The 22,115-nt window shown below is 46.5% G+C and overlaps 1 protein-coding gene across 1 annotated transcript in view; it reads right to left on the bottom strand.

The window, feature by feature from the left end:
• Positions 1-1,070: 1,070 nt before the first annotated feature.
• The window catches only part of LOC115317645 (transitional endoplasmic reticulum ATPase), a 40,158-nt gene continuing 19,113 nt past the window's right edge, over positions 1,071-22,115 (bottom strand). Inside the window, exons 9-16 of the mRNA XM_040223741.3 lie at positions 20,766-20,878; positions 18,683-18,847; positions 13,214-13,549; positions 9,976-10,060; positions 9,105-9,328; positions 6,732-6,890; positions 4,452-4,609; positions 1,071-1,786 (exon numbers count right to left, since the gene is read on the bottom strand). Coding sequence (XP_040079675.1) covers positions 1,690-1,786; positions 4,452-4,609; positions 6,732-6,890; positions 9,105-9,328; positions 9,976-10,060; positions 13,214-13,549; positions 18,683-18,847; positions 20,766-20,878 — 1,337 coding nt within the window. The 3' untranslated portion in view covers positions 1,071-1,689. The remainder of the gene's footprint in view (positions 1,787-4,451; positions 4,610-6,731; positions 6,891-9,104; positions 9,329-9,975; positions 10,061-13,213; positions 13,550-18,682; positions 18,848-20,765; positions 20,879-22,115) is intronic.

Below are 22,115 nucleotides of genomic sequence, written 5' to 3' on the forward strand. Positions count from 1 at the left end.
GTCGTCTCTATTAGCAAATCCAAAACGCGATTTTGACTCGGCGCATGCGCAATAATGACGACGCTTTTTTTTTTTTTTTTCAGTACGTTGTTTTAACTTTTGCCAGTATCTAAGGCCCGCAATATTTGAGGCACAAAAAAAAAAAAGAAAAGAAAAAGCCTAACACAACAATTATTAGAGTCCAGGGTTGTCGACGGCGAATAGAGGTATATATACTTTTGGTGGTTGGTGACGCCGAAATTTACAGCGCGAATCTGTCAAACCAAACAAATATTTGTTCACACAGGTCCGTAAAGTGGTACCTAGCACTACAATTCAGTCAAACTTTCCGACGTATTTCTCATGCGTCCTTTAATTTTATTGCACGAGCAGCTATGGCAATCCAAATTTCGCAAAATACCACTCGTGTCAATTGCAGCATTAGACTTTTAGAATAAGGGGCCCCAACGTTTGACCTTATGCGAAATTGCTTGGTGGTCTGACAACACTGAGGGCATCGCCATTTAAATGTTGGCAAGCGTTGTCGGTACCGAAGCATGGTGGAGGCATTGGAGAGAGCCGCACGGGCAATGTGCGATGGCACAGCAACAGTTTTCCGCCTTCCAACCATATTATGTGGACGAACAGTTTAAACAACCTACCGCAACTGCCTGACAAAACTATCGAAGGCCTGTGCATGCTGGCGACCACCTTGTCGAAGCAGCGGACCAAGTCCTAGGCTTTCGCTGTGGAAGCTTGTGGTCGCCAGCGTGTGCACAGGCCTCCGAAAGAACTAGGCCATCATGCCTTTTTACTTTTTACAAGAAAACCTCCTGCATTCCTCCACAACAGTGGCCCTAGCACTGGTTTGTTGGGAGCATGGCACAAAGTTCTGACATAGGCAATAGGATACATCCAGCCCTCCTGGCTTCCCCCTTTCTCTTCACCCCAACGTTGCAGCTAGGGCCATTTAGATTCTCGGTATGCACTCTAATCCTCGCAAGACATGCAGACTGCCTCAAAGACCACCCGCCACTGGTTTGCATTTTTCTGTCGAGCAAGACCAATCATCAAACATGCGACTCCTCGCCAAGAAGTGGAAAATAGTTTATTGATTACAGAACCGCACTTCTGTCGAAAAGCTAAGCAGGCGGAATACAACGAGCCACGTGGTTTCAATACAAAAAAAAGCCAAACTTATGTACATTCCCACAGACAAAAAAAAAAAAAAAATTTGTTTGGGGCTCTCCCACTTTAAAACGCTCGCATCCACCGAAGACGCCACAAACAATGCACGGAACATTGTTTTTCCTCCTCATTTCAAAACAAAAGGAGATGCGATACCACAATTTTAACTGCTTTACAGTCGCATCTAGCTTCGTAGTGAAGAAGTCGTCGTACAGGCAATTTCACGCCCAACATCTGCTCGCTGTCCTCCAGCAAGTTATGTCTACTTCTGGAGAAACACAAGAACAAACCAAACCATATATTAAACATGTAAAAAAAAAAAAGAAGAAAGCCGATTTCTTGTGCCCAGAAGGAAGCAGCCAGCTCCTTTTAGGTGTTGTCCGCTTTAATACACCGGCATGTGTGGTGGGGGCATCTCTCCGTTTCCTTCAGAAGGTTTGCCTCTCTGGTGGTGAACGTTTGTCACGACTGCAGTGGGGGAGTATGGAAAAGGGTGGTGTGGGGGTGGGGCCAGGGGTGAAATTAGCTGTAGAGGTCGTCGTCGTCGTCCTGGAAGTGCGACGGGTTGGGATTTCCCTGGCTGTTGCCGCCGGGTCCCGAGGGCTGCGCGCTGGGGAATCTGGAAAACACCGAGCAACGCTGACTCACTCCTCAGCTGATGAGCGAAACAATGATAAAGCTAAGCATGTCTCCATCATACAAGATAAAACTCGAAGATGCAAAGAACATGTTTTGAATGAGCTGGACACACGCTGTTTGTGCCCAGCTCACGAGACCTCATAACAACAGTGTCCCATCAGAGCCAGACATCAGTCACATAGATCAGTGTTTGCTTGGTTCCATGGGTGCAGTCATGTTTGTTTATGCTGACGCTATGACACAGTATGGGGGCTGCGCTTTCTGCAGGGCTGTTTTTTTTTTTTTTTAGAAACCTTCGCACATATCAGAATTTACGAACACAAATGCCTAGTTGCAAAGCTCTAAGAACACCAATGCCAAGAGTGCTAAAAAAAAAAAAAATATATGTTTCATGTGCAGCCCCTTTCTTCACAAGAGCCTGCGTTTGAGATTATTATTTCCAATGTTTACTGCTGGAGGCCAGGATTTTGAACTCCGGTCTATAAGCAATATAATACCTATGGGGCTATACTGCTATCTGACTGACCGGTGTGTCATTCGAGTGTAATCTGTTGCTTTTCTATTCACACCCAGCCCTATAACACCTGTGTTAAAAACAAAAGCACAAGAAGCCACAAATGACTGTCCACTCCCGATACATTGCCTGCCATACCAAATGTTCAATACTAAAATTTTGTCTCATACGTAAAATTCTCTATTTCAATTTCTTTTTTTTTTTTTTTTTTTGTGCTAAAAACAGTGCAAAGTGTCTCTTGCTCGAACTGTAAAGAGGCAGACAAAGACATTTTCCAAGTATCAATTAATAATAATAAAAAAAAAAAAAAGCAACAACGAAAAATTTGTGCGATGTTTACAGCGATTCTGAAGAGGTTTCCGAGATCGCTTAAATATGGCGATAACTCATTCTTATGGCTCTGAGCCCCCTACAAATTCCTAAATCACACACGGCTGATTTTCCATTAAAAAAGCAAAAGATTGCAATACACCAAGGTAATCTCGGGCAATGGGGGAGTATGTTTCAGCAGCCAAGACGACATGTGACCAATGAAAACGCAACATTTTGTGGAGATCGCGCAAGCTGTTACTACAAAATGTTTATGCTTTTGTAGATAAGAGCAAATAAGAGTATGAGACAAATGTTAATTTTTCGCTGAGAGGGGACAGGCATAACACTGCAAGAATTGATTAAAAACTGTGCACTACATTTTTTGTTTTTTTTTCTTTCATCTTCTGTGGGAGTGATGTGTCCGGTCGTCTGCTCGTCTGCTCTCGAGCAAGCACTCGCTAGCATCAGGTTAGTGAGACATGGCGCAACGAAGCGATGGCTTCAATGGTACACAACTGACTTTGTCTGCTATGACAGTAACACCGACTAAAAAAACTCTCTAAAGTCCGTATGTCCGGGCTGTCAAGGCGACGAGCCGTGCGCATCCGAGGTATCACTCCGCGGGTCCACTGGTCGGAGACGCGAGGATCCTTTGCTTGCTATTGGCCTACAATGGTCCTGGTTTCGGAACATGCTCCTCCCATCGCCCAAGATGACCCCACTGTTTTGTAATCTTCGACTGCTTTTTAATGCGAAAGCATTAACTGTCCCATGCAGGGAGCAGACGTCATCACCTTTGAAGCTGCGCCAAACGGCACCTAAACTCCTTTCTTTAAGTGAAGCAGTTTCCCAGCTTTGAAACCACGCAAAAACCCTAGCCAAATGGCACCTACTTTCCCCGATCCCCAAAAAATCGTGAAGTGAAGCTGATAGATTTCAGCTTAGGTCCCACAGGCTGGTGCACATCAATTTCAAGAAACAAGGCTCCCATTGGCCGCTGCGCGTCAGTTGAAACGACCGCCATCCCATGGCGCCATGTGTCTGCGAGGCAGCGGCTCCATCGCTCCACGCCCAAGGTCAGCGCGTCAAATACAGCGCGCGCGCTCGACCGTCGATGCAAGTACGCCGCAAACGGAATAAGGGAGCGTAACAGCGGCATGCATGCTTTCGCATTCACAACTCATAAGAAGTGCTTAGGTGTACCTTGAACCTTCCGAACACCTTAACAGTTTTTATTTCCTGCAATTTTCGTTCTCTTTATTTTGATTATTGCACGTGTAGCTCGGGCTGCACGTGTCCCCACAATCGGGTTGCCATTCTTAAAAAATGTGCACAATGAAAAACACATGCTGCCATCTCTGAGCAGCGCCGCAAACTAAGCTTTGAACGAGCCTGGGTCGTCACAAACAGCCAAGGGGAGAGGTAGGGTGCGCAGACGAGCTGCACTCGTTCTTAATGGTTTGGGGATGGCTCTTGGTGGACAAGCTAGGCTCGTCCAAAACAGTTAAGGGACTAATAGGGAAATTGGCCACATATCGTCACAATTTAGCGTTTTCTAAGATGTCTGGAGTCAGCACAGTGAGTTATCCCTCTATTTAGGCGATCTCAGAAACCTCCTCAGGTCCCCCTTAATGGGATGCCCTCCATCTGTCTCGCTCCCAAATTAAAAAAATAATATCAAGAGTGTGCATTAGCGGGAAAAATAGCCTGGTACTCAAATTGATTAAACGATCAAAACTGAGCTCTTCTTTGTAGATCAATCCTTGAGAGTGCATGGCCCTGCCCCTTCCCATTCTTGGTGAACCAGTGTTGAACTCACCTGAAGTTTGTCCCAAAGCCTCTGCTCTGCTGCAGCGTCTGAGCGAACATCTCATACTTGCGGATGTCATTTTCGCTCACAGACCGCCGGGCAAACTTCATCGCCTCCTCAAAGTGGTCCTTGCGGATCTCCGGCACGGGGTCGCTGTCCTCCACGTCCTGCCAATGGACGCGCAAAATGTCCGTCATTCGCCAAACGAACGTGCCACAAAACACTGAAAGCCAAAGCTCAGCAACTCCAAGGGAAAGTTTAGTTTCCACGCACACAAAGCACAGTAGACTCTCTGTTCCAAGCCCTAGAAATTCCAATAGATTCTAAACATTTTCCTGCATTGCTATTATTTCAGCGTGCTTGCCCAATCACTCCATTCCTACATAAAAATATAACCTATAGACGAAAAGTGCCACAAAAAGACGAGGACACCTTGTCTCCTATTTCATGTGCCAACGAGCACACACCGATATCTTTTACGAATTATGGGAGGGAAAACTTAAAAATAATTCTTCGAGCCCCTTTCACATGTGGGAAAAGCTTTCTGCAAAGCCCAGGCATTGCCAGACCTGGCTTTGGGATGAGGTTTCCACGAGTTTCCTGTGCCCTCTGGAAAACTACCATGGACAGGAGAACGCCCATCCACGGGGTAAGCAAGAGGGCCGACAGACAACTCAACCGCAACACCCTTCCCCCGAAACACTCAAACATACCTCTAGAACTATAGCAAAAAACACACTACAGTCGAACCTCGATATAACGAACTTCAATGTAACGAAATCCTCGATTTAACGAAGTATTTTATTTTTCATAATTTCTTGCCCATAGACCCCATGTATTTTTAGTCCCTATATAACGAAGTCTATTTTGCTGCTATTTCAATATAACGAAGCGCCATTGCCATAAAAGGCAATAAATAAATCAACTCTAAAACACAACTTCGCAAAAAAATTGTGGTTAAAAAAAAAAATTATGCGCAAACGCGAGCGCTTGATAGGTTACTTTACGGGGACAGGCCTTCCAACGTTCCTAGGCTGCCCGAGGATGCGGCACCGGTAGCGCCGGCGAGGCATGCGGCAAAGCGGATTCCGCGAGGCTGGCCAGAAAATGCCGAGCAAAAAGTTAACACGGCATAACAGCATCACCACTGACATTCACTGATCATCATAGTCCACTGTACCGCGGGTAGCGCGGGAGCCAACTTCAGCGGGGGAGCGACGTGATGGCGCGACCGCGCGACCGCACGGGCAGTGCCATCTAGGAGAAGACCAAAAAGACCGATTATCGTCTTGCGAGCGTGTTGTAAAATGTATGATCTCTATGGATGTAAAGCAAAGGCGCAAGCACACTGTGGGCGCAAGGGGGCAAGTAAACTGTGCGGTCAAGAGTGCTGTGTAGGTTGCAAACATTGGCACCGCCTAAACTAAACAGCTTTATTTTTCAACCGGGCGGTTCACTCATGTGCTTGCTGCCATAGGGAAACGTAAAGTTCTTTCTTTGGACGAGAAAGCAAACGTTTTGGACGCCATCCTGAAGAAACTGCCGAGATCACGAGCACTCGGGAAGTGCTCGACGCAATGGACGTACTGAGGAGGTACACGGCGTCGCATGGGCAGCAAGATGCCGTGCAAGCGCTCTGGGCGCTCGAACGCCGTATGACGCCGCCGACACCGCTGCTACTGTCGGACAAGGCGCAAGCAAAACTCGCGGACTACTTTGCCCCTAAATAAATGTCATTTTCGGTGAGTTTTCATACCCGTGAAATGTTTCGGGATTTTTTTTTTTTTTTCGCATGCTAAAGCCAAATTTCGATTTAGTGAAATTTCAATGTAACAAGTAAATTGCGAATTTTACCGACTTCGTTACATCGAGGTTCAACTGTATATACTTACTAGTTGGTGACTGGAGAGGAGGCAACCTCCTTTCCAGTGTTTGCTGTGCTAGAGTGGAAAGAGGCAGGAGGAGTTTCCCCTGAACTCTTGACCTAACGCCAACTACAGGGAGTATTCGCTAAAAACTGTAGAAGCACTGCTGAGCACGTGCTTCTACAGTTCTTCTGTAACGTGCATTCCACACCATCAAGGTTGCCGGTCCTGGCAGCCTACCAATGTGAGCTCGTTCCGAGTGTGCAATCGAAACATCGCCCTCGCCATATGGAGTCTAGTATTCAATCGGCGAGAATGTGAGTTCCAGCCGAACGCGGTGGCACTCTTCCGTTAGGCAAGTGCGAGGAGGCTGTCACATCGCAAGTGCTGCATTGGGAAAAGAGGGAGGCGGCTTCTGGTGTACCATGTTTGCGTCCGGGTTCTGCGCCCGCTCCTTCTCCTTGCGGATCTCCTGCTCGATGGACTCCCGGATGGCCAGCTTGCAGGCCCGCTGGCAGATCTCCGTCAGGTCCGCACCGCTGAAGCCAGGGCTGATGCTCGCCAGGAATGTCAGGTCCACGTCCTGTGGAGGAGGGGGGCCACTCGTATGCAACGCCGCCGAAAACCGCCGGCGAGGCGAATGCCCTTCGAGCCGATAGAAATGCATCTCCTCGCCCAAGGAACCGTGCTTCTGATGGACACCTTTCCAGTGCCCATCACTCGCGCAAAAGACATGTAGTTGTATTTCAATCCGTTGATCAAACCGTCATATGCAGAATTGTGTTTTACGAAGAATGCACCAGACACTAATTCTAGTCCCAGCCTTCCAGGCATGCAATGTCGTGTCAGACTTGCCGCATCTTCCTTTTGTGCCATTTCTTTTTCTTTGTTTTCTGTTTTAGTATTTGCAGCTGGTGAAGCCTTCTTGAAGAGTCTCTGAACCCCCTCTCCCACCTCTTCTATTTTAATGCAAAAGCATTAACTGTCTCATGGAGCGAGCCGACATCATCAGCTTCGAAACCGCGCCAAACGGCACCTTAAATTCTCTCTTCAAGTGAAGCCAGCTCCCAGCTATGAAACCACGTGCAAAGCTATCTAACGGCACAAAAATTCCGCAATTCCAAAGTGCGGAGTAAACTTGCAGGGGATTTTCGGCTTCAATCCCATTGGTTGGCGCGCATCGACGAGGCTCCCAATGGCCGGACACGCAGCGCCATGGCTTGGCCGGTCGTTGAAACTGTTGCTGCGCATCAGTTTCAACGACTGGCCACCCCATGGCGCGAGTGCCCGTCGACGCAAATACGCTGGAGACTGAGTAAGGGAGCAAAGAATGATGTACATGCTTTCGCACTCACAACTCATAAGAGGTGCTTAGGTGTACCTCGGGCCTTTTCTTATTTTTTGTTTCTTCCCCGAGGTGTCTCCTAGTTTCACTTTATAATGTCAAAGTAAAGTGGAAAAGAGGCACTGCTCGATATGCTTCTAACTAAGACTACACTGACAAGCTTAAAATAAAACTTGAACCTTAGTTTCCTGCACACACACACAAAAGAAAAAAAAATATTTTCTTACTGTTTCATTAAAAAGCTGCTCTATTGGTCGACTGGGATTAATATTCCTGGCTCTTCGCCACAAAAGCAAGCATCCACTAATGAAATAAAAAAAACACAAAAAAACTGCAGTAAGGTGTTAAGTTGGGAGAGTGTCTTTCTTGTTGTCTGTATTCCATGTTCCTTTCCTGTACTCAAATTTGTGTGTGCTATTTTTAATCGATAACAAAAAAAAGAAAAAAAAACCTTAATCCTACACAAAAAATTTGAATTACTTTAAAATGAATGTCTGCCGAATCTGGATTTGCATGTGTGTGTTCATGTGCAAACAGCCTTCGACGAAACTAAGAAACGTGAAATTGTCCTTATAAATATATATGAGGAAAGTTTTCTTTAAATCTGGCTGTGGTTTAACATTTTTTTTCACATCATAAAGCTACAAAGGCCGAAACCCACCCCACAAAACATTCTGCGTTAAAACACCACGTGTCGGTGTCATGCACGCCTCAACGACGTCCTTGCGAATGTGGGAAAAGCTTTCTGCAAAGCTCGAGCACTGCAAAACCCGGCTTTGGGATGAGGTTTCCCTGCATTTGCTGTGCCCTCCGAAAACTACCACAAATGGGAGAGAGCCCAATTCGTGGGGTAAGCAGGAGGGTCGCGGCGCTTGCCCAGCTGGCTAACAACACGGCCAGACTTTGTGGCATGCGGAACCAGGGTCGAGACTGCACTTTGAACGGTTACACACTTCCAAGTTTGCGCATCAACCGTCCCTCACATCAAAAGTAGTGCGTCGCAGTGTAACATTTGCACTTGCGCAAATCAGTGTATGGTTTTTCACGGCACATATGGGGTAGTTTTGGAACCTTGACAGAAGCGTTGCTCACCCGATTTCAATTTAGAGAAGGGTTGGAAGCCTTCATAGAGGGAGCCAGTGGTCCGATTGCCACTACCTCGAGAGCAGCTCAAGCATACGCCTCTATCACGTGCACGGAACGTCTAATTCCAGAACTATAAACAGCCCCCCACCAAGGAAAACACGGCGAGAATACAGCACCTATAGTACTCCAAACACATATCAGAAAGCGGCACCCACCCAGGGCACATCCGGTTTTGTGTTTAAGCGAGAACTTGGAAATATGCAATTGTACGGCCCTCCAAGAGTTAATGCTCCAGTGGCACCATCGCAAAGAAGGCCACATTGCGTCAAACGCACGCAGAGGGAAAGCGTGAGAGAGAGGACTCACGGGTGCCAGTGGGGACTTCCTGAGGTTGGCCTTGAGGATGGCCATGCGAGACTTCTCGTCTGGCAGCGGGATGTAGATGAGCTGGTCTAGGCGGCCCGGACGCAGGATGGCCGGGTCGATGATGTCCGGTCGGTTGGTGGCCCCGATGATGAACACATTCTTCTTGCTGCTCATGCCGTCCATCTCCGTTAGGATCTGGTTGATCACGCGGTCCGCCGCACCGCCTGCCCAATGAGAGTTGCACGAGCGCGTTTATGAGCTGCGCCTTGCGCTTTCCGCAAATACTACAGGAAAAAACCTCCCACACGTGCTACAGTTTTAACCTAGACTTTTTGCGCCGAGAGACAGCCTCTGCTATTCAGCATAATCAGCTTGAAGAAAAAATATTTAGCGTTTCTATTTGTGCTTTTTTCACCATGAACGCTTGCCAACTTGACTAACATTTAATTTTATTGTTCTTAATTCACACGCTGCTTGAAATAGTTTTTATAGGCTAAATTTTTAAAGGAAACTGGAGAAAATAAAGACTGCTTTTGTGTCTGAAAGCTTAGATAAAATTTTTACTATGGTTCTCAGGTGAAAATGAACACAGACATCCTAAAACATTTCGATTTCTCTTCTCGCAATGTTTGCTCATATTCTGCAAAAAAAGGTGAAAAAAAGAAAGAATGAACAATGAGAGTGTCCTTCCAAGGAGGTCAAGAAGAAAAACATGACTCGGGTACACACATTTCCAACCAGAACTACCAACAAAGCAAAAAAAAGTTGTACCGTGGTCTTTACAACGTCAGACAGCGAGAAGCCAACACCAAGTTACCACACCCAGAAGTTCTCCCAATTACAGAGTCCCAAGAGAATGCTGCAAACGTACCAGCGTCTCCCACATTGCCTCCTCGGGCCTTGGCAATGGAGTCCAGTTCGTCGAAGAAGAGCACGCAAGGAGCCGCCGCCCTAGCCTGCAGGGGACAGAGACGTTGCGCGCATCTTTTAGGCATAACACACAAAGTGTTGCACTTGCACAAAAAATTGCCTTTCCACACTTAAAGATGAACCTGGGTAGATGAGCAAGCTATAGATTGTATACCCAGTTGCAGGATAAGCTCCTTCCTCAAAGAGCTCCTTGCTTTTTACAGAGCAAACACTGGAGTGGAGGAGAGTCCCCCTTCACCTTCTCTTGCCTCCTTTCCAGCCTTCAATCTGCTCAGGTGAAGAGTGGAGAGCTTTGCGGGGGTACCTTGTCCTGCTTTTCTGGTCCTCCGGCAAAACATTGATGGTTACCGATTTTTATCAAATTTTCACCAAGTGCAAAATACCACTCCACAGTATGTCTACAAAATATCTCCATCAAAATTATCTTTCTCTTTCGAGAAAACTAATTTTGAAGTTTACGCTTTCACCTCCCAATCGCTGGCTGCCGCTCTACTGGCAACAACGAGCAGGGGCACTTGCGATGTCCATGGTCTTTTCCGCGAGCATCTGTGGTTTTACAGATTGTGTCTGCTTTAGGCTACTTACGGCAAGCAATGGAAGGTAGAAAGAATTGGTGATGTGCTGCGAGGTGCAATAACACCACAAATAAATGCGGCAGAACGACATCTCGTCGGTTTCTGATTGAGAAGCGTCCGCGACGCAAGTGCGTTCAAGCGGTTCCAAGGTAACGCTGGCTCCTAGTGTTCGTGTCCTTCTAAAAAACAGTTCGCGCCGCGCTAGCAAACAAAACTTTCCATACCATTTTGCTTTTCAGGCGACATTCGAGTCTATATGTCGGCAGATTGTGACGGGTGGTCCTCTCGCAGGCAATGATGGTACAGTACCCCTCAAACTTAACGCCGCCACTCAGTTTCGCAAATATTGATCTATTGCATGCTACCCAAAGATAAATTGATCGCTGCAGCTGCTGGAATACTTTCCTCTGGATGGGTTTTCATCGGCGACACAAATCTTCAACTATTTCGACCGCTACTTTCAGGATTAGATCAAAAAGTGAAGAAACCGGACCATCTCGTGACGGCATTAAGTTTGAGGCGAATAGCACATCAAATGCAAACGAGTACAACATTTGCTGCCCATTAATCTACTTAGACAAGCTCTATGAATCGTCGTCCATTATTTCCCACAGACGATGGCGACAACCTTTTGACTGCTTCCGATGCTGGGCAAAACGGGCTCAAGCTGCCCATCTGACTAACAAGATGGCGGACCAGTAAAGTTGCAGGTTAATTTCGGTGCTGTTGAATTTCTAAGATTAAAAATGATTAAAGTTTTTGGGAAATTCGCCTGCTGCTCTAGGCTGAGTTTCGCGCACCCTTTCAGAAAATATATCTACCATAAAATACCAGGCAAGCGCCTGCTCCACATTTAGAGGTAATCGCGAAACAATGTGTGGGATTCTAGAGTAGTTGAAAACTTTCAAATTGATGTCGCAGCAACAGGGTGCTGCGACATCAATTTGCGCGCCTGCAACAGGGTGCTCCACCTTGTTGCAGGTTAAGGGGGGACATGACCTCAGAAATCCAAATTTTCAGAAAAAAATGTTTTTATCAAAAATTATAGACAGACACACTGTTTACAAACAAGCCCGCGTTTGCCCGCACCAGGTGTGGGCACTGCGCAAGCGCAGAAACCAGATTCGCGCGAGGCGGAGCTTCTGCGCATGCGCCGTGGCGACAACAGCGCCACCGCAAAGGTGTGACGTCACGACCGCGTGTTGGTCTACATGTTTATGTTTATTAACTTCCAAAGAATGGTTTCAGAAAATATCATTTATAAACATGCAGGATTTATCTCACAATAAATTATTTTCGACATGTCGGCAGCCCTCCGCATCGCCTGGGAGCAAGTTTTGTGTGTTCTTTATTTAGTGCCTCTTCATACTCGTTTAACATAGCCAGAACATCTCACCTTCATCGGAAGTCCCATTTACTCTAGATTTAGCCCGTAGAAGCTTTCAAAGTATCAATGGCCAGGAGAACCCTTTACATCCAAACAGAAGAAATCCTGAAAATTTGGTATGAGCAGTCTTATTGGTTGAGACCCGAAACAGGGTTTACGATTGGTCCTGCCCGGTGACGTGATATTGAGTCACCTTCAGTAACGCCCCTTTGCAGTATCTTCCACTTCGGATCCTATTCCTGCCTTGCTGCTCTTCCTTAGCATGATTTGCCTCTTAGTTCTTGCCAGTTTATCTGTCAGGGAATGCCTGCTACAAAAGCTAGCATGCCTACAAACAATGCAAACTGGTAGCTATTGCTAGGGGAACAACGAAGTCTCAAAGAGGAAGGTGCTAACAATGCCCCAAGTGAATTTCGCCTACCTCGGGCTCACGCAAAAAAAAAAAAAGAAACCTAAAGTTGAAACTCCAATTGCATTTTTCTCAGTTCCCCTTTTCGGCAGGAAATGTGGTATGAGGAAATGTATCATTTGACATTTTGAAAGTTTAGATTTCATTCAGTGGCGTCCTGGACTGAAATTTCCTTAGGAACTCATTTGACATTTTGAAAGTTTAGATTTCATTCAGTGGCGTCCTGGACTGAAATTTCCTTAGGAACAAGTTAAGGCACTCATACTCTGAAAAAGCTGACTTCTTCGTGACAAAAACTGAATATTTTAAAACACAGAAATTTGTTAAAATCTTTTGCACTTTTTGGGTGTTATTGTTTTTCTCTAGAATTGCATTTTCTACAATTAATTTTCAGCTAACTTGCACTATGGGTATTCTACTTCACATTAAAACAAACGTTTTGTGGATTGGAATTATTGTATTTTTTAAATACATTTCCTACTGAAGCCACTTTTTTCTGGAGCTTTTTAAGCACTGTGTGTAGTAGAATTGGCCTACAAGACTGAAACCTTAGGTGTCATCAATCCTAATTGGGTTCAATGCACCCTGAAAGTTTGAATCTATTTAAGGGAACGGTTCAAAAGTTGACCCTCCCAGGCCATGTCCCCCCTTAAAGGGGCTCCGACGTCTTTGGTCAAGCTAAGGCCGCACCATTTTCTCAGTTTTCTCCTAAACTGTTTCTTGGTGTTCCACACTAGCAGCCTGCAGCTCGAGCACCCAAGGCCGCCGATGCACGCCCCATACCCTCCGTTCCACAGCCACAACGCACCTTGTCGAAGACGTCGCGCACGTTGGCCTCTGACTCGCCGAACCACATGGTGAGCAGCTCGGGGCCCTTGATGGAGATGAAGTTGGCCTGGCACTCGTTGGCTATGGCCTTGGCCAGCAGGGTCTTGCCACAGCCGGGGGGCCCGTAGAAGAGCACCCCCCGCGACGGGGTCATGCCGAACTTGAGGAACTTCTCCGGGTACTCCACGGGGTACTGGATCATCTCCTGCAGCTCTTTCTTGACGTTGTCCAGGCCCCCAATGTCCAGCCAGGTGACCGTGGGCACCTCCACCACCGTCTCCCGCAGGGCGCTCGGGCTGCTCTTGCCCATCGCCCACTGCAAAGGGGAGAGCGGGAAGACGCTTTAAAGGCATAATTTGGATGGATCCTGGTTTGCCTCAAAATTGGTTAGACAGATTAAAAGAATGCAAACCAATCCTCAATTTCAAAAAAAAAAAGAAAAAGAAAGGTAGTAGAAGTGTTTTATTGGACCCTACAAAGCCAGAATTGCCATTTATACGAAAGTATCTCAAACAAAACACTGCACTTCTTGAAAAGAATACAGCAATCTAGCTACGCCCACAGCAAGCCTTCCAGATGCGACATCGGCAAATTCGCTTTCCTCCTTGTCTTGGGCCTTCTCTTTCGCATCCAGCGCGTGAGCATTCAAAAACTGACACGCCACAAAGCTCGTAATTCGGTTTTTCGTGGTTTTAGCCTTTATATGTATTTTACCACATCACTTCTTAAAATACCGTCATGTATGGCATGTACACCCGCCGACAATATGAAGGTAAACACCTTACCTGGTCTCTTACCTGTTTTACGACTCCCTAAAGCTATATTAACTCTCAATGTCTCAAATGGTACGTGGCTTGGGGGTCTAAACTTTGCGTTCTAGCCCTCTTCTGGAACAGAGCTTGTTCCAAAACATGCAGGAGCATCAAAAACAAGAGGGCTGTTCACCTTCATATCGCTCACGGGTGTACATATGTTATAGTTGCTGCTACGAGATAATTGCACCCCAAATTTTCAGTTCAGTATCCCTTGAATAGACAGGTACGAACCAGTAACCTAAAATGCGAGTCACAATAACTTTTTTCCTCTCAAAGCTACTCAAGATTTAAATTTATCCCGAAAGGCTATACTGGCATCACTTAAAACGAGACATCAGACGTTGTAATATGGCGCGATAAGGAGGTAATAGACCTTGTTCCCAAAGGGTTACAAGAAGTTTGATGGTGTGAAATGAATAACGGTGAAGCTCATGCCAGCGAAACGAAAAGCATGCGCAAAATATTGAGTTTTTAGACTGCCCGCTTGACTCTCAAGTTATGCACTATGCGACATCGCCCCACTAGAGAGGACGGGAAAAATTTTAATGTTGGTTTTGGCATCACTTTCATTTGCCGTTTTCTGCGTAGCCACTTTGAAGTAGCTTTTGCCATCGAGAACGCCGGCCAAAGCTACTGCAAGTTTTAACTTTAAAAGCAGGCATTCCTCGGCAGGAAAACTACCGGGAACAAGAAGAGATAACAAATCTAAACAGCGGTGAACCAGCGATACGATGAAGCTTTTTGAAACTATGCTTCAGAATATAGTGAACCCAAATATAATATTTTTTAAAAACTGCATTTTTTCGGAAACAATTGAAATTTTGGGGCCGTATCCTCCCTTCACTGTTCTAAAGCAAAAGCCTAAAACGAATCGTACCTTGCACGTCCTTTCGTCACCACTTTATTTTGGCCATTTAGTTGGAATCTTTTATATGGGGAAGGCAAGTGCTTGCGGCACCGGGGTCTGCAGCATTAACTGTACACAATTGTTAGTCTACGCTCAGTCTTAGGGGAGAGTCGGGAGGTATGGGACGGTTGGAGGAATGGGACAGCTCGTTTATCTCTCCAGGAGTTAGTTCAAACACGTTCATCGGCTGCTCACGAGGTGGCGCTAGCATACCGATAGCCTGGCTGTAATGGTGGCCGTCTTCACCGGACGGTGCTTTCTCTGACTACAACTCTCGTTTTTCACGTGTCAAAAGTAAGTATCCGCTTACTCAATTACACCTCTCTCAGTTTTAAACCACCCTGCCTATGCTGATACCAATTTTTCTTCGAAAACACGCGTTAGGGTCGTGCTTCATGCAATAACAAGTTTAGCCCTAACAAGAGAATTTGCGCCATTGAATGTATTTTTCGTTGGGCGAACCACCTGGGGAGGAATGGGACATTTGAGTCGCGGGTGGAATGGGACAGTGTCCCATTCCTCCCCACCATACGGCTGGTGCTGTGTCTAGCGAATAAGCTTCAATGCTGCGCCACTTTAGATCCAAAAGCAGTTATTTTTTTATTTGTTATTTAAAGTGTACAAATGCTTGGTGCCGTGATGTTAAATAACATACAGGCTGTTTCTGCGACACTTGACGTTAAGACGCGCTAAACCAACGGGGCATCATAAAATGCAATGTTTCTCCACTAGAAAGGTGTGATTACTGTACACATTTGCGAGAAACCCGGAATAAGCACGTGAATAATAGGCAGCAATATGAGTGCTGCTACGTGCATGCAAGGACGTTAAGCGTGCTTGGTGTGCGTGAATATTTAAATTTGCCAATTTTTGATCCATTCCCATTTTCAGGAAGATGCCGCGGGTTTACAAGAGGAAGCATCCCGACAGAGCTCAAACATCGAACAATTTGATCCTGGATGCTGTGAGATTGGTGTGCGATGAAAAGAAAAGTATAAGAGACGTAGCAGAAGCTTTTGAAATATCAAAATCATCGCTTGGCCGAGCAGTGAAGAAGTACAGAGAATGCGGTGACAGGAGGTGGCATCATGTTCAAGTCCAATTTGGTCTGCGGAATGGTCTTCACAACAGAAGATGAAGTACTCTTGAAAGAATATTTGCTGAAAGCAAGCAAAATGCATTATGGGCTTACGAGAATGCAAGTTCGTTCACTGGCGTACGAGTTTGCAACAGCCTTAAAGAGGAAGTGCCCTGCGTCATGGGAACAGAAGAAGGTAGCTGGAAGAGACTGGTTTATGGGCTTTATGGACCGCCATCCCGAGCTATCGCTTCGATCGCCAGAAGCGACCAGTCTGGGTCGGGCAACAAGCTTCAATAAGAACAACGTCGATGCTTTCCTTTCAAACCTGAAAAGTGTCTACGACCGATACAAGCTAACTCCGGACCGCATCTACAATTGTGATGAAACGGGCTTCACAACTGCACACAACCCACCAAAGGTAGTAGCAGCACGTGGAGAAAAGCAAATCGGTCAGGTTACATCCGCAGAACGCGGCGAACTGGTGACTGTTTTGTGCACTGTCAATGATATCGGAAACGCCCTGCCACCAGTGTTCATTTTCCCACGCGTGAGGTTTAAAGATTTTTTTCTGAAAGGCGCCCCGGCAGGAAGCCTCGGTTTGGCAAGCAAGTCGGGCTGGATGTCGAGCGAACTGTTTTTGCTGGCGTTAGAGCACCTGTGAGACATACGAAGTGCTCGAAGGAGGAGCCAATTCTCTTGATACTCGACAATCATGAAAGCCATGTGAGCATCAACACCATCAACAAGGCCAAAGAGAGCGGAGTCATCCTGCTGACCTTTCCCCCACACTGAAGCCACCGCCTGCAGCCACTTGATGTGTCCGTGTACGGACCATTTAAATCTCGGTACAACGCTGCTTGCAATGATTGGCTCATAAATAACCCCGGGAAGACCATCTCCATCCACAATGTTGCACAACTAGTTGGATCCGCCTACGTATTAACGGTGACACAAAAGAACATAATCTCGGGCTTTCAGAAAACTGGAATTTGGCCTTTCAATAGCGAGCCCTTCACTTCGGATGACTACATGATGTCATCAGTCACTGACAGACCCTTAACGTCCGTAAGCGGAGAAGTGTCACGACAGACGGCCACCATCACCGAGAAAACGGACAGCGCAAGCAGACTGGAAAGTGATTTGAACTTTGAGACAAACGGCCATGGAGCTTGCAACGTCTCTACAGATGTCTTCCCACCTACTGTCGCCAACGCAGCCTCGACGTCAACTGCATCTCCCAGCCGGATTGTTCCGAGCGACCTAAGGCCCTACCCTAAGGCTGCACCGCGTAAGACAGGGCAAAAAGGAAGGAAGAAAGGTAGGACAAAAGTCCTTACGGATACACCCGAGAAGCATGCGATTGAACAAGAAGCTGCAGAGAGGCTGGCACGACAGAGTCTGAAAAAAAGAGCGCTTATCACAGCTAAGACTGTCGCCACTACCCGCCCAAAAAAGAAACGGCGACTTCAGAAGGAGTTCAGTTCTTCAATTGAAGACGACACTGTTGTCGTTGCATTTGATGATTCAGACAGTGACATGTCGGGTTCCGATAATGAGAGGCGGGACATTTCTGAGGCCGATTGCCCAAACAAAACTTTTCAAGTGACAAAAGGCGATTTTGTCCTTGTCAGATTTGGTAAGAAAAAATCTGACGTTTATTACACGGGTAGAGTCGAAAGTAGTGACAATACTGACGTCAGTGTCCAGTTCCTTCGAAAGAAAGAAGAGAGCTCAAAGTTTTACTTTCCTCCGCAGAAAGATATAGGGACTGTGTCAATAACGGATATTGTGAAGAAGCTGCCAGCGCCAAAAACTATTGGGGGAACGAAGCGCCTGCAAGCTTGCTTCAAGTTTGTGTGTTTTAATGTCCGCTGAAGACGTTGGGACCGATATTTTACTGGCGTCCCATTCCTCCCAAAGGATGTCCCACTCCACCCGAAGGGACGGGTGGAATGGGACAGATTTTAGCTGCTAGAAACTATTTTTTTGCAGTTGCTCTAGAAGTGGCAGTAACCTGTGTTTCGCAGAATTTGCGCAGCTTGTTTCGACTTGTACTATAATCCATCAACCATCTTTTTTGCGTTCATAATAAACAAAACTAAAATGCATTTGTGAAAAGCGTCCCATTCCTCCCGACTCTCCCCTACCCCAAAAACGATCTGCCAGAACCTAGCCTTAGACAGCTTCGCTGTAAAATATTTTAGCTCGGGTGGCTCGAAATACCTGCCAGAGTCAATAACCACTAGGCCAGCTAGACATATGCGTCGCGGCGCTAAACTAGCACTACGAACCTGTCTTGTTGGAAAAGCCATTATGACAGGATTCTTGTCCATCTTCCTGTCGGACTATGGTCAATGACAAGGCGAGAATGACAGGGCGTCTTTTTGCCCGTCAGTGACTATAGCAAATTAACTGCCAGAAAAATACAAAAGTCGCCAACAACACTCCGCATTTGGATGTTTGCATCGAGTCGTTGCAGACGATCTTGCACCCACCTCAAGGCGGAATGTTACACAACTCGGAAGGGTGCACGTCCACCTCAAAGTATGTCTTTCTGGTACTGTCCGAACACAGCCCGTGCAAAGACGAGAAACTTCCCCACGAAGATGGGGAGACGCGGGCGACGCCGAGGTCCGGCACACTCACCCTGAAGTTGTCCATGGTGACCGCCAGGGAGCTGAGCACCTCCGCGTCGATCTGGTCGTCGTCCAGGTCGATGAGGTCCATCTTCTCGCGGATCTGCTGCAGGGCTGCCTCGGAGCACAGGGCCGCCAGGTCGGAACCCACAAAGCCATGTGATTCGGCAGAGATCTGCATGGAGGGGAGATGGGTCACTGACAAACAAACCATGGACAAATGAATCGTGGACAAATGAGTCTTGGACAGACTGTCACGGACAAATGTGCCATGGGCAAAAACGTGTCATGGGCAAAAACGTGTCATGGACTAACGTGTCATGGACAAACGTGTCATGGACAAACGTGTCATGGACAAACGTGTCATGGACAAACGTGTCATGGACAAACGTGTCATGGACAAACGTGTCATGGACAAACGTGTCATGGACAAACGTGTCATAGACAAACGTGTCATAGAAGGCTCATGCTTAGGAGTCCCAATGCAGTCTTCCTGTTTCAATACAAATATTGTCTCGATTGTTCGTCTAATAAACTTCCTTGCCTCTTCGCACCCTACACTTACCCCGTGTGTGGTCAACGAACAATGGAACCCTTCCGTTTTTCTTGCCTGTGCGCTAATGTGCTTCCAGAACCTCTCTGCACCATTCCTATCATTTTGATTTTCCTCCATCATCCACTGCACTCCAGCTCTACTAATCTTAGCCTGGATTTCTTCTTTCCCCAAAATGTATCCCATTTTGATGCTATTTCAGCGGGTGTGTCCCCCCTTTTCTTCACCCGTCTGTGTTCCCTCGAGGCCTCTTGTCGCCCTGTTATGGCCGCCTTAGCTTCTCTGCCTCACAACCTTTTTCGGTGTTTTCTTCCCGTTTGTTTGATTTTGAACTTCTCTATAACTCCTTTTTAAAAGTGTTCACTAAAACATCCTATTCCCATTCTCCCTCCAGTTATCCGGATACTATAGTTTCAATTCGCTCCAATACTTTTTGTAGCTGGGCGTCGTTTAGGGTCAATTTACTTTCAAGAATTTGTGACTCTGGCTCTGCTGCATCAAATTTTATCACTTATGATCACACTCTAAGCTTTTCACCCCTTCCTCATCTATTTCCAAGTGTCCTAATCTGTTATACAATTTGCTATACATCAGACAGTAACATATTTTACTTGGGCATTAACCAGTGCTAGATCAAGAGCATCGCAAATTCTTGTAGAATCCTCCCTGTTGACGAAGATATCAAAGTGTGCATTCATGTTGCCTAAGATAATTCCCGATAAGAAACAATTTCTCGAACATCTTTTGAAATGCACGTCGAGTGTATTTCAAGTCGCGCAGCTGCTAGCTTCCAAGAACTTTTACCCTTCTCCAAAAAGTTGAAGGATATAAGATTTGTAGGCTCCCAACACGGACTGCACGAACACTCGATTAGCAAAGGCTTCACTTTACGCTTTCAAAGCTCTTGTCCGCACCACAAACCCACCAAACTTATATGTTTACGACATTAGTTTTCAAGTTTTGGAGAGATCTCAACCTATCCCAACTGCTGGGAAGTTCAAATCTTTCAAGCTGGTCAAGCTCAAATCCCTAAAAATTCTGAAATCTTGAATAAACAGCTCAAACTCAAAGCTTAGCAGGTTAATATCACCCCTTACCTGACACTGCCAATTTGTTGCAAAGACCCTTGCAAGCATACTTGCAGTAACAGACATAATCCCAAGACATGGCTGCCTGTTCTCTTTAGCATCCATAAGTGTTAGAATGACATAAAAGAATGCTTATGTCCACACCAAACTGGCAGGGAGGAATAATCTCGCTACCTTCTGTTTCATAACGCAAGCAGCATCTGGTTGGCTGATTACAGTGCACTATCGCCATGAAGAGTTTCCTGCAATAACAAGACTTACCCGTCCCAATGGCAGAATTCTAAAAGCTCGTGAAATGCCGCCACGAAAAAGTCTCTACATAGGGCGTTAGACTAACCTAAAAAACCGCGTCGCCACAACAAATCCAAACATTTAAACCGCGACAAAACTCCACGAACAAAAGCTAAAGAGAGACCAACAACGCGGATAATAGCGCGACGCTGTTCGCATACCTTTTCAAGGTCCACGTTGTCGGCGAGCTTCATATTCTTTGTGTGGATGCGCAGAATCTCCAGGCGGCCTGTGGCGTCCGGAATCCCAATGTCCACCTCGCGGTCAAAGCGGCCTGCACACACCAGGTCACACACGATTTCATTAGCTTCTTAAAAGAACTTTAGGAAGAAATCTCGACCCCAGAGCAACTGTTCTCTAGCCCAAACACCTGAACCCCCCCCCCCCACCACACACCGATTTTGCACTAAACTATTTTGAACCAACTTGAGGGCTATGAAGTGGTAGCAGTGTGGAATCTGGGCCAAAAACAATGGTGCTATGCACACAAGGCTGATGACATTTACCTTCTTCAAATCTGAGAGGAATGCACCACAATCTTCACTTGTCACTTCCTGCATATTGCAATGATTACCATAAAATACTGACCCGAGCAAGCACCAACCCAAAAGTTGGCAACGATTACGGAGAACTGCCCCTGAAAAGGGGCACTTCGTAGGATAGGCTTTCACATCATCCAATGCAAAGGTCCATAAGCACTACAGGGGCCTGGCGGAATGCCTCGTTCTTAAACCAACCCTACCACTCTCGCCAAGCCAGATTTATCTCGGCAGTCTTGCAATGACGCAAAGGAGTGCCACAGTTAGCTCGGTGGGCTCGCAAGTTTGCTGGGGTGGGTGCTCGATGTGCCCTCTGCCTATATTCCAAACGCAAGACGTAGGCCCTTACTGCGACATGGGCATATGCTCGGCATTTTACGAAAGGCCTATGTGAGCTGTTGCTGAAGGGGCGCGCAGGCTCCAAACAAACGAGACACGTTGTTGCGCTCCTTTCAGTGATCGCAGGCCTACTTAGTTCGTACACGTTCCACTATAAAAACCTCAGTTGATCAACCACAAGCACAATGAAATCATGGTGATTCAATTTATCTCTACCAGCATTATTAGGTCAACTCCTTTATGAAACTGCCTATAGATGTGGCTTCCACAAGCAGTAAACCCCCCCCCCCCCCCCAAGTCTGCTTTTTATAGTTCAATGTGCCACTTTGGTTTTCTTTCTTTGGTGGGGAAAAGAGGGGGGGGGGGCGTTATGGTAACTGCAGTTAATAGATTTTGAAGCAGAGTCTAGATGGTGCTTCACTGTGGAGTCTTTGAAGAATACAGTTGTGAAATGCAGCCTCTAGACACCACTTCAAAAGTAGGGTGTCCGGCTCCAGGGGGAGAAGGGTGGTTCCCTCCGTGGGAGTTCCGCGACTAAGTTGATCTAATGACGCCAATCTCTATGAATGCGAGTAATTTACAAAAAATAAATAAAGAAAGACGTTTACAATCTTCTGTAACGCCAAATTAGAG

The sequence above is a fragment of the Ixodes scapularis genome, unplaced genomic scaffold (assembly GCF_016920785.2).
Source record: "Ixodes scapularis isolate PalLabHiFi unplaced genomic scaffold, ASM1692078v2 ptg001185l_1__unscaffolded, whole genome shotgun sequence".
NCBI classification, from domain to species: Eukaryota; Metazoa; Arthropoda; class Arachnida; order Ixodida; family Ixodidae; genus Ixodes; species Ixodes scapularis.